This window comes from Dromiciops gliroides, chromosome 1 (assembly GCF_019393635.1).
Source record: "Dromiciops gliroides isolate mDroGli1 chromosome 1, mDroGli1.pri, whole genome shotgun sequence".
Lineage (NCBI taxonomy): Eukaryota > Metazoa > Chordata > Mammalia > Microbiotheria > Microbiotheriidae > Dromiciops > Dromiciops gliroides.
The window spans coordinates 98,913,740-98,927,417 of NC_057861.1; the positions used below are offsets into that span (position 1 = coordinate 98,913,740).

At 36.3% G+C, this 13,678-nt stretch overlaps 1 protein-coding gene across 5 annotated transcripts in view; it reads right to left on the reverse strand.

Annotated features, from left to right (window-relative positions):
• EFR3A (EFR3 homolog A) overlaps positions 1-13,678 on the reverse strand; it is a 150,983-nt gene that overhangs the window by 99,386 nt on the left and 37,919 nt on the right. For all 5 annotated transcript variants that reach the window (XM_043967149.1, XM_043967157.1, XM_043967141.1 and 2 more), the window contains one exon: positions 4,742-4,818. Coding sequence is in view for 2 of the 5 variants with exons in the window: in XM_043967157.1 (XP_043823092.1) it covers positions 4,742-4,818 (77 nt within the window). In the remaining 3 variants the exon portion in view is untranslated. The remainder of the gene's footprint in view (positions 1-4,741; positions 4,819-13,678) is intronic.

Genomic DNA, 13,678 nt, shown 5'->3' on the forward strand with positions numbered 1-13,678 from the left:
ACAGTGGACAAAGCACCAGCCCTGGACCCATGAGGCCCCAAGCCCAAATCTGGCCCCAGACATAAGACACCCCACCCTGTCTGCCCCACAAAGAACAAAACATAAATGCTTTACAAATATCATCCCTTATATTCAATTCAGACCTGTGTCGTCTTTGAGTTTCTTACAGAGATAGTTCTTATGAGTTCGAAGTATTATCTTCCCATGTAGGAATGTAAACAGTTTGATCTTTTAATATCCCTCATGATTTATTTTTGCTGTTTACCTTTTTATGCTTCTCCAGGGTCTTGTATTTGAAAGTCAAATTTTCTACTCAGTTCAGGTCTTTTCATCACAAATGCCTGAAAGACCTCTTTCTCATTGAAATCCCATTTTTTCCTCTGAAAGATGATGATTAGTGTTGCTGGGTACGTGATTTTTAGCTGTAGTCCCAGTTCCTTTGCCCTCTGGAATATCATATTCCATACCCTCCGGTCCTTTAATGTAGAAGCTGCTAGATCTTGCTTTATCCTTATTGGAGCTCCACACTATTTGAATTCCTTTTTTCTGGCTGCTTGAAGTATTTTCTCCTTGACCTGGGAGTTCTGGAATTTGGCTATAATATTCCCAGAGGTTTTCCTTTTGGGATCTCTTTCAGGAGGTGATTGGTGGATTCTTTCAATTTCTATTTTAGCTTCTGCTTCTAGAATATCAGGGCAATTCTCCCTCACAATCAATCTCTTGGAGGATGGTGTCTAAGATCTTATTTTGGTCATGGTTTTTAGGTAGTCCAATGATTTTCAAATTCTCTCTCCTAGATTTATTTTCCAGGTCATCTGTTTTCCCAAGGAGATATTTCACACTGCCCTCTATTTTTTCATTCAATTGGATTTGCTTTACTTTGTCTTGGTTTCTCATAAGGTCACTAGCTTCCATTTGTTCAATCCTAATTCTTAGGCAGTTATTTTCATCAGAGAGTTTTTTAATCTCCTTTTCCATTTGGCTTTTCAAACTGTTGTCTTTTTTCTCATGACTCTTCTGCATTGCTCTCATTTCCCTTTCCATTATTTCCTCCTTTTCTCTACATCTTCTTTCTATTTCTCCTACTTTCTCTTCAAAGTCCCATTTGAGAGCTTCCATGGCCTAAGACCAGTTCATATTTTTCTCGGAAGCTTTGGATGTTGGAGCTTTGACCCTGTTATTATCTTCTTCTTCTGAGGTTGTATTGTGGTCTCCCTTACCCCCAAAGAAGTTTTCAATGGTCTTCTGCTTTCTCTGCCTACTCATCCTGGCTTACTATTTCTTGGCTTTTAACTCCTTCTTAAAGTGCAGTGCTGCTTCCAGGACACACTGTTCAAGCTACAGCATGGCCCAGGGGATGAATGGGCTTCTTCTCAGCCAGCCTGGCCTTGTTTTTCTTTGATTTTAAACTGGGGGGGGGGGGGAGTGAGGCTGCTTCTCAGGTCCGTTCCTGTTTCCAGCTTCAGAGGGTCCCAGGTGTTTTGGTTGGGGAGGGGGGAGGGGGGAGGGGGGGGGAGGGCAGGTTTTAATATCACCTGGCTTGTTCTCTGGTCCAGAGATAACCTCAAGCCTACTTACTAAGCAACCAACCAGCAAAACTTTCTGTGGTGTGGTTCTTAGCTTCCGATGAGCCTGCTCCCCTACTCCCCTCCCCCACCTGGGCTTCCTGCCACTCAGGATTCTTCCTGGTTCTCCGCTGGGGTGGGACAGTCGAATCCTTCCCCCCAGTCTACTGGTACCCCTGCACTTACCCCCTGGGCCAGTCGTTCAACTCGATCGCACTCGGTTCCAGAAGACACCTGTGTTGTAGCTGATTCAGAGGCACTGGGGCAAATCCCTCGGGCGGGTATCTGGTGTGTCGGCCAGATTGTGGGGTTAGGCTTTATTCGTGGCCCAGCACGGCCCCCTGAAATCTATCTATAGCTGAAGAAAACTCTCAGCCTGTATTTTTGTGTGTTTTTCTTCTCCAAGGGTTACTTTATTGCTATTTTTGGGGTGATTGTATCAGGAGCTCTATGTGTTTAATGTCTTTCCTCCACCATCTTGGCTCCGCCCTCAACAAATTGATTGAATCTTTCTTTTATATAGAACATTGTGGTGCTTCAAGTCATGATTTTATTGAAATATTCTCAATACACAGTAAAAATAACAACTTACATTTTTACAATGTTTTAAGGTTTAAAAACGCTTATTACTTGACAAGCATATGAAAAAGGTAATGAATTTATGATCCCCATTTTACAGTTGAGGAGACTGAAGTTCTGAGGAGTCATAACTTGCCCAACACTACAAAGCTAGTAAGTTTCAGAGCTGGCACTCAAATCTAGGTCACCTATTATGTAGGAGTTTTCGTGTCTGTTAAATCCTTTATTTCAATTTGTATTTTTTACCTTTCTACTGAAAAGAGAATGGAGAAAAAAACTTTTTTTCCCCTTAACTACAGGCACTAGCTGTTAAGATCTAGTTGTTTGAGGTTGTATTTTCTGTACGTGTAGAAAATTTCATGTAAATCCTTTTTTCTTCCAGAAATTAATTCACTTTTTAAGTGACAGATATTTCAAATGAACTTAGAATAAAATTGATCTCCTATAAATTACAATTTTCTGATTTATCTATTATTTAACTTCCTCAATCAAAAAAGTACATTTTCCCATTCAGCATAAGATAAATATCCAAATAGGTGCCACAGTGGATAAGAGCACTGGACCTGGATTCAGAAAGACCCGAGTTCAAAGCCTGCCTCAGAAAGTTATAAAGTATGTGAGCCTGGACAAGTAATTTATCCTGTCTGCCTCAATTACCTCAACTGTAAAAAATGGTAATAATAAAAGCACCTACCTTACAGAGTTGTTGTGAAATTCAAATGAGACAATATTTGTAATGCATTATGGTAATAAATACTTATTCTTCTTATATTCAATGCCCCGCAAATTCATCTTGGATTACCATTTTCTTTAGACCACGTCTCTTTAGGCAAAAGTCTGCTTACTGTCCCCAGAATAGACCTAATGTTGTCTAATTATTGCCTTGCTATGTTTTACTCATTCCATTTCTCTCTCATGAAATGACCTGCCACCTTTCCATCCTATCCACAAAAATACTGCACATCTAACAAAACCTAACACAAGTCTTTTCTTCACCAAGAAGTAATCCTAGACCACTTTGGCTATGGTGATCTACCCTCTTTCTTCAAATTCATAATACTGATTGTCAATTACCACTTACATAATAATCCATCATAAGAAAGATACTGGAAAGGCAGCAAAGTATAACAGTGCAGGACTTGTAAGTCAAGAAAATTTGTGTTCAAATCCTATGACATAAGAAATATAACCTTTGGGGAAGGTAGGTGGCACACTGGATTAAGCACCGGCACTGGATTCAGGAGGACCTGAGTTCAAATCCGGCCTCATTGCCCCACCAATATATATATATATATATATATATATATATATATATATATATATATATAAAACCTTGCACAAATCATGAGATTTCTCAAGGCTCAATTTCCTCAACTATTAAATCAAGCAATAGTAATTGTAAAACAATTAATAATATCCATCTCACAGAGTTTTAGTGATATAATATATATCGCTCTGAAAATCTTAAGAGTTCTCTCTGTACAGACACACACACACACACTGTGTGTGTGTGTGTGTGTGTGAGCATGCACCCGTATACATACAGAGATATATCAGAGCATGGTATAGTGAATATACTGTTGGAATCATGAGACTTGGAATCTAATTCTGTCTTAGTTACTTAATAGTTGTTCAATTATGGACAAATCACTTAATCTCTAATAGAGAAATAATATTTGCTCTACCTATCTCACAGGTTGTTTTGATAAAAGTACTTTATAAACATCAGTATATAATGTGAATTATAATTACACTAATATAATTTAACAATTATCTTTCTCTAAAACACTGTAATTTTAAAAAATAATTCCAATGCTTCTACTACAGCTTAACTTTTCATATTTTATTTTCCCCAAATAGACTTTTCTTCAACACAAATACCATGTCTTGTACTTCACTGTACTTCCCATAGTATCTTACGGATTCAATGGTGTTCAATAAATATTTTTGACTTATAGGTTTTGCATGTCTGAATTTTCATAAATATACTTTGCTTGAAATAAAAAACTAGTAATAAATAGCACCTTAAAGTTTAAGCCAAGCGAAATAATTCTGTGGTTGTGATATCATTATAATGAAATAAACCCAGGAAATATTATTTGGTATTTTTTTCTGAGTACTTTAAAATTAGGATAAACCAGACATTCAAGCATTTTTAAACTGATTGAAGGAAACCAGGTAATTTATTTCTTAACTGAAAATCTCAAAAAAGGCCCATTTTTATACTGCAAAGCATTTAAAAGCACAGAAACTTTTACTATTATTTATATTTAAGCACTACTAGCTAAGATAGAAGTATAGCAGGTAAAAGGGTACACTACACATAGCCTATATAATTGGAAACCCATGTCAGAATCCTTTTTTTTCTAGTCTTTTCTAAGTCTAAGAAAAAGATTTGAAGAATAGACACAAATGTTATTATGGGTTATTTCAAGAGAAAGTATTGACTCTCATCCTAATGAAAGGTTTAAAAGTAAAATTATAGAAAGGAAATTGGGAGAAGCTTAGGGAGAGAAAACAGCAATGGAGAGCATAAGAAGGTGGGAATGAAAGAGTCTGTCAAATAGAAAGATCAATAATTGGGAGGTCACATTTACTTTTGGATCTTCAGGAAATATGTTATCCACCAGACGTTTATAACGAGGGCGCAAAGCAGCACAGCAACAGCATACTCCTATAAGATAAATGAAAGGAAATAATATTAATAATTTTTTAAAAGAATATTAAAATCCTCATTTTAAAGAACAATTTATAAGAAAACTCGCGCTTAAAAAAATTTTAAGCCAATTTATCCAAGCTATTAACCTATATCTCCCCTTATTTTTCTGGCCATACTTTAAAAAAAAAAAAAAAGGCAATAATACTTGATCTCTACTTCCTCTTGTTTTACTAATTTTTCAATCCCTAGATTAAGGATTGAAAGTTGGCTTTGCAATTCATCATTCAAATGAGACTACTCCTTCCAGGGTTTATTAATCATTTCTAAATTGCTCAATCTTATGGCGTTTTTGTTTTTTTAATTCCTCAAGTTTAAATGACCTTTATGTATCATTTGACACTGTAGATCATCCCTTTGATTTAGCTACTTTCTCTTCCCTGGATTTTTTTGACACTGCTCTCAGATCACCTCTTACCTGTGCAACTGTTCTTGGTCTCCTTTGCTGGATCATTATCCATGACCTATCCCTTACCCACAGCATCCCCCATCAGCAGTTTGTCCTAGTAGACATTCTTTTATCTTTCCAGAGCTTGTTCTTAATTTTTTTATGCAGCTTCCATAGTTTAATTATCATCATTATGCAAATGACTTCCAAATCTCCCTCTCCAGCATCTTTGCCTTTTAGATATTTCTAACTTCTAATAAGCATCTTTATGGTGAGGTAACTGAAAAGCATAGTGGACAGAGCACTGGACTTGTAGTCAAGAAGACTTGAATCTAAAGCATGCTTCAGACACTTACTAGATGCACAGCTTGGGCAACCCACTTAAAACTCTTTAGACTTAATTTCCCCATTAATAAAATGTTGATAATAACAGCTCCTACCTCACAGGGCTGCAGTGAAGATCAAACTGCATAATATATGTAAAGCACTTTGCAAACCTTAAATCACAACATACACAAATTATTTATTTATATGTTGTGTGTTATGTGTATAATATATAATTAATGAATATTATTATGTATAAATGTGATTATATGTGTATAAATTTTTTGACTTTTCATTTTTCCTCACCCCAATATCCAAAGAGTTGTAAAGAATTCTCAGCTCTACCTTCATAACATTTCTTGAATTCATCCCATTCTCTCCACATTTACAACCACCACCTTAAATTCAAGTTGTCTCTGACCTGGACTATTGAAATATTAATCTGCCAGCCTATTTTTCAGGGAGAAGTGGGGGGGGGGGTGTCCTGGTTTTGTTTTCTGTCTTCCCTTGTATTGTCAGTGCTTAGCATAGCACCTAGTACAGAATAGGGCCTTAAAAAATGCTGATTTATTAAGTAAGCATTTGCTAACTGACAGCTGCCAAGCTGAACTGCTAACCAAGTCACTGTCCTGCTCAAGAAACCCCACTGTCTCCTTTTACTTCTAGGAGATACAAATTCTCTATTTGGCATTTAAAGCCCTTCATTATCATGCTCTAGACCATTTTTCAAAACTTACTGTACTGTATACTTCTCCCCTTCACACCCTCCACAATCCTGCCAAACGACATTCTACCTCCTATTTCCATGTCACAGTACAAGATAACCGCCATGCCTGAAATACTATATCTCTCTGCCTCTGCCTCACAGAATTTCAAACCTCTTCAGTGCCTACCTTAGAGCCACCTCCTATACAAGGCCTTTCTTAATTCTCTTAGTTTTCAATGTTCTCACATCAAAACAAAAAAAAATTGCATTAATTATTTTGTATGTATTGGGTAAAAGATAGTTTGGTTTGGTGGAGAGAGAACTAACTGGCTTTGAAGTCTGGAAGAACTGAGTTCTGACACATACCCTGAAAGTCACTTAGGCCCTAACTCTCCATTTGCTAAAATCCGTTTACTCTATGTCAATCATTATTAAGAAGAACATAATTATTTTAAGTTTAAAAAAGCTAAAGTTAATACTGTTGTTTTAAATTAGAAATCAACTAATCCTACTGAAAAGTTTGAAAAAGAAGAAAGGTAGGTATAGAATCAAACAAGACAAATCTATTTTTCAAAATGTTTACTAATTTACTTCTTAAATATAGTTATAAAATCTTTACTGATCCCTAATGAACCACATTCCATCATAAATTTTCATTACATCAAATATTTACAAAAGGCATACTTAAAAGTATTAAAATTCCAAAATTTTCATACATTTTTCCATAAAGTTATAATGATCTCTTTTCCAAGTCTTTGATTACAACATTATAATCCACTATCTCCCCTTACATCCTCTCATCTAGGCTTAGCTAGAGAATAAATAATATCAGATGAAGTAAAACACTGTCTTCACTCCATACCTAAAAAATACTGAGAGAATAAAGAATGAAATAGAGTCCATCACTAACTTTACCTTCATATGTCCATTTTTTTTGTTCATGTGGAATGTAAATTTTCCCTCGATTCCATTTTCAAACTATTCATCCATCTTAATATTAAGCTAAGTGTGCCAGACAAGCAGGTACATTTCAATTTCCTGATTTGGGTCAGAAAACTATCTTTAGAAATTAATAGAAGTAGATTTATTTATATAGCCCTTGATGATCTACAAAACAATACAAAATCCATTTTCTCTGGCTCCTCATTAATCAGTGAGATTAGTGGTACATATATTATTATTGCCATTGTATAGATAAGAAAATAGACACAGAAACTACAGGAATATTAGGGAATAGAGGAGAAATAGAACAGGTTGGGATCTCAGTGAGAAAATAACCAATCCCTGAAACAAGGCCAAAAACATTTGGGGAAAAGAGACATCAGAAGTCTCATCATTGAACTATGGTTATAGTAATAACATAAGCCAGTAGAATCAGGACTATATAAAGATTTTTATCTTTATGTTTCCTAAGCAAGAACAAGAGAGACAGGTACGTGGTTGAAGTAAAAAGAGATGAGCTACTTGAAAGGTACAGATCAGATGCTAGAAATTGGGGGGAGGGGTAAATAGGGGGTGCCCTAAAAATGCTTAAGTGGGTATAAAACATAGGTAGAAGGCTGAGCTTTAAAGAAGGTCTGGGGGGCAGTTAGGTGGCCCAGTGGATAAAGCACCAGCCCTGGATGCAGAAGGACCTGAAGGACACTTGACACTTACTACCTATCACTTAACAAGTCACTTAACCCTCATTGCCCTACAAAAAAATTTAAAAATAAGGTCTGAACAACTATTTCTCATATATATGTGTATGTATGTATGTGCATACATGTGTGCGTGTATAATACACATGCCCATATACATACATGTTTTATGTATATACATACATATATATGATTAAAACTATACTAAGACTTTGGAGATGCCATATATATATGTGTGCATATGTGTACACACATATGCAAATGTGTTTGTGAAGGTATATGTAAATATCGTTTGTTGTCATTGTACTGCAATGACCAAATCGCCTCTCCTCCAAAAGATCACAGAAGCTGATAGTTTTACAATGGAATAAAAATGTGAGTAGAATTACCTAACTACTGTATTAGTTATATTCTCCTTTTAAAAAGTCCTTTCCTTTGAATTCCATCAATCTAAACTCCAAACATCAACCTCTAGTCCCAAATTCCCAACTAATTGTTAAATATCTTCCCATGGAAATTCTTCCAGCGCCTCAAGCTTAACATCTCCCAATTCAATTATCATCTTTCTCCCAATACCCACTTCTCCTCCTGAATTCCTTCTTTTAAAAATAGAAATATCATTATCTCAATCATCCAAGCTTGAAATCTTAAATTCACCTTGCAATTTACTCTCTCCATTTCTCAAACAACCGAATAATTTCCAAGACCACATTTAATCTTGAGAGGCAGGTCATATGGTAGAGAGAGCCTGGACTTCAAGTCTGGAAAACCTGGATTTGAATTCTATTTTTAACACTTATTAGCAGCATGACCATGGGCAAGTCATTTGGAGCTTCAGTTTCCCCATCTATAAAACGGAGAGAATAACTGTAGAACCTACTTTGCAAAGTTGATGTTTAAGCTCCAACTAGAAAATGCATGTGATGCACTTTATTATTAATTCCTCCTCAAAGTTTTTCCCATTCATCCATTATTATGATAGTCCTTAATCTGCTATCTGTGAACTTATTTTTTCTAATACTTTCATAACTATATTTCAATATGATTTGTGTCCTTTATAATCCAATGAATTTTATTTTATGCATTAAAGACATTATTCTGAGAATGCATCTATAGGTTTCACTAGGCCACCAAAGGAGTCCATGACACAAAATAGCTTAAGAATTCCTACTAGTCTACTAGACTTTCTATTCTCATTGCGATCTCCTTAGTTTAGTCCTTCCATTACTTCTCACTTTGCTGCCATAACCGCCAGTATATCTAATGTCCCTGTCTCCAGAATTTTCCCCTTCTCGCCCTGCAAGTATAAATATCATTCACCAGCTCAAAAATCTTCAGTGGGAAGTCTTGTTATTCAGTCATGTCCAACTCTTTGTGAGCACATTTGAGGTTTTCTTGGCAAAAAAAACACTGGAGTGGTCTTCATTTCCTTCTCCAACTCATTTAACAGATGAGAAATTGAGGCAAACAAGGTTAAGCAACTTGCCCAGAGCCACACAGCTAGTAAGGCCAGATTTGAACTGAGGAAGAGGAATTTTCCTGACTCCAATTCTAGCACTCTATTCACTGTGTCACCTACCTGGGACGTCACTACCTACCAAAATAAATACAAAATTCTTTCCGTTGAGCATTCTGGGTTCTCCATGCTCTGACAACCTCATTTTTTCCAGTTTAACTCCAAAATTGCCCTACGTATCAGCCAAACTATTCACAATTCCCCAAATGCTCCACACTTTACTTTTGTGTACATCTTTGCAAAATTCACTCACTATCTGGAATGCTCTTTCTCTTCCCACCCCCTAATGCCTAATGAATTCCTACTCCATCCTTTCATATCCAGCTAAAATTATCACCTTTACAAAGACTTCTCTGATCCTCCCCCATTCCTTTAATAAAATGTTATTCTCCCTTCCTTTGAATTTCCAGAGGGCTTTGTATTACTGCTAAGAAATGTATATTCTGTCTTGAAATTTTATGTATTTGCTTCACTAACCACTACATATCACCCAAAGACTCTCAGAGATTATGTTTTATCTCTTATCATTGCAATCCTCTCAAAAGCCAAGCACAATGCAGGTAGGGGAAAAAAAATGTGATAAAATCTGTGATGTATTACATAGTGAGTAGCCACTCAAGTATCCATTAAATAGAAGTGGCTCACCTTTACAGAGAGCTTTACAGTTAACAAAAGAATTTCTTCTCAACCACCATCAGTGGTTGAGTAAGTAAAGTTGAGTAAGCTAAGTAAAGTTCATTTTATTACTCTCATTGAATACATATGATGAAACCCAGATTTAAAAAGGCTTTCCTATGGTCAAAAAACTTCTAAAAGGATACATGTTCTCTATGCTTCTTTTAAGGATTAAAATCATATGATCAACTGATTTAGGTTAGAAAATTATTGTTAGAAATTAATAAAAGCAGTTTTATTTATATAGCTCTTAAGGGTCTACAAAGCAGTACAAAACCCAGATTCTCAGATTCCTCAAAAATCTGTGAATTGGGTGGTGCAAGTATTATTATTGTTGTTGCCATTTTAGAGATGAAAAGAGACACACAAACTAGAGAAATATTAGGGAACAGAGAAGCAACAGGATAGGTCAAGATTCGAGTGAGAAACAACCAAGCCCTGGTATATTTTATTTCTATAAACAAAAACATGTTTTTACCCAAGAAATTAATTTATCATGATCACCTATCTCAAACATAATAAAGAATAACAATTCTAGAAGACAAAGAATAAATTACAGATTTAATGGCTAGAGTCAAAAGTCTCTTCCTAGTAGTAATAAACCATTTATGTCAAATAACAACAGTAATGGCTATTTAAGTATAAGAACAACACCACAAATGGTCCACTATTATACTAGAGGCTAGTTTAAGCAAGAACATTCAATATAATAATTTTTTAAAAATTAACCTACTCAAGCACAGAAACGAAGGTACATCCCTCGTTGAGTTAAATTCATATGGTTTTTCCAGTTCAGCTGTGGATACCTGAATATAGTCCTTCATTTTGTGTAGGACTTTCCTAGGTCTCCTTCCTCTGTGTCCTGTTGTGGTCGGCCACTAGCTCACCTTACTTCTAATTAGACTGATTGTACTTAAGTACTGTAACTAATCTAACTTGTCTGTGACATCAACTTAAAGCTATCAAGCACTTGGAAAATAATCCACATCATATTCTGCTAAAAATTCCCACCCAACAAAGATAAGATTAACAAACTATCATAAACGCATTATGTTTGTGGTCTAGTTAAATTTTATTTTTATGTAATATTAAAATTCAATTTTGGTAGCAGATTTCTGCTGATGGTAAACTATTTCCGTGAACTGGCTCAAACTGCTGCAATTTCATAATATGAATATATTTTAACTGTCTTCGAGATCTGATCATGTCATTCTTTGCTCAAAACCCTTCAATTTCTCCCTACTGGCAAAAACATAAAATGCAACCTCCTTAGCCTGACAGTAAAGGCTCCCACAATTTTTATGTCACCTTCCTTTTGGACATTACTTCATAGTCTATGCTCCAGGCCAATCTCCCAGGATACAGTCTTCACTTTCACACTTCTTATTTATATGGTTCCATGGGTAGAAATCCTGACTATCATTTAAAGTCTGTTCAAGTGCCATAATTTTCATGAAGCTCTCTCTCCGGATGTCTCAGTCAAAAATAATGTCATGGTTTTTTTTTTTCTATTTTAATTTATGGCTTCCATTTGCTTTTTTACATGCTGATTCCAGATATATTCCACTAAGAGAAAAATCTCATATAACGGAAAAAAACAAGCACAATTTACTGACAAAGCACACACAGTCCCGCACCTCCTAACCAAGAAGAAGAATGCATTACAATACCCCTTCTTCAGAAACAAGAAGCTTACTGCAATGAATCTGAATTCAAAAAGTCTTTTGTTGCTGGTTTTTATTTATATTATTATAGACAATGTGCATGGTGTATTCTTGGTTCTGATTTGTTCTATCTGGATTACTACATAAAAATCTTTTCATATTTCTCCAAATTTTTCCTATTTTTATTTCTTTCATTGCAGTGCTAATCCATTACATTCATATTATTTCTTCAATCATTCCTTATTTGATGGGGAACCCACTTCTCTTCCAGATTTTTGCTATTAGTACAGAGTATTGCAATGAATAAATTGTTATATATGTGACTTTTATTTCTGTCACCAACCTTGTAGTATATGGTTCATCAAAATAACTTGTATCACACTCTTATTTTATACATGATTAACAACCACTACTAATCTTCACTCTTTCCTTATCTGCTGCATGCCACCATGCTGCCTATAAAAATGTCCACATCTCTCCCACCCTTAAAAAAAAAAAGAGGGGCAGCTAGGTGGCACAGTGGATAGAGCGCCGGCCCTGGAGTCAGGAGGACCTGAGTTCAAATTTGGCCTCAGACACTTAACACTTATTAGCTGTGTAAGTAAAGAAAAAATTTTAAAACCCCTTCCTTTGGGCCAACCATGTAGAAAAGCTATTGTCCTATATCCCTAATCCCTTGAGAAACTCCTTGAGAAAGCCACCTATAATTAGCACCTATCCTGCCATCCTCTCATTCTTTGCTAACCCTTCTTGAGTATCTCTTTTTTTTGGGGGGGGGGGGAGGGGAGGCGATCAGAGTTAATGTCTTGCCCAGGGTCACACACCTAGTAAGTGTCTGAGGTCTTTTTTGAACTCAGTTCCTCCTGACTCCAGGGCCAGTGTTCTATCCACTGCACCACCTAGCTACCCACAGTGTGTCTTTCTAATCTCATCATACAACAGAAGAAAAAGTGCTCTCTCCAAAGTTAATGATTTCTCAGCTAGGTGACACCACAGAGAACATTGGCCCTGGAGTCAAGAGGACCTGAATTCAAATCTGGTCTCAGACAGTTGACTTGATACTACCTGTATGACCCTGGACAAGTCACTTAACCCCAATTGCCTCAAACACCATGGGCTATCTCCAGTCTTCTTGATGTATATCTTGCCACTGGACACAGAAATGGTGCTGGAGGAGAAAGTGAGTGAGGCTGGTGACTGTGCACAGCCCTTCCTCATTTAAATCCAATTCATTGCAAGTCATGACATCTGTCATGGTCTTCTATGAGAATGAAGTACAAACAACAACAAAGCCAGTGGCCTACTCAGTTCTAATCTTTTCTCAACTCTCATCCTTCTTGACCCCTATACAACCATGAGGGTGACTTCTCCTCAATATTCTCTCTGCTCTGGGTTTTCATGATACTGTTATTATCTCCTGGTTCTCCTCCTGCCCTTCTGACTATTCTCTATCTTATCTGCTTTGTAGAAGTCTCCTGTGCCCATTAACCACAGATTTCCCCCAAAGATATGTCCTGGGCCCTCTTCTCTTCTCACTCTATACAATTTCTCTTGGTTATCTCAACAACTCCCAAGGATTCAATTAGCATCTCTATACAGATAATGCTCAGATATATTCATTCAAGCTTTAACCTTTCTCCTGACTTCCAGTGTCACTGTAAAAACTGCCTATTGGACAGCTGAACTGGATATCCTATAGACATCTTAAACTCAACATATCTATAACATAACTCCTTCTCTTTTCCCCCAAACTCTTCCCTTTTCCAAACTTCCTTCCTACTACTATCAAGGACACCACACTAACCCCTAGTCACCTAGGCTGTGGATACAGTAATAACATGAGCCAGTAGAATCAGGACCAAATAAAGATTTTTATCTTTGTTTCCTAAGCAAGAACAAGAGAGG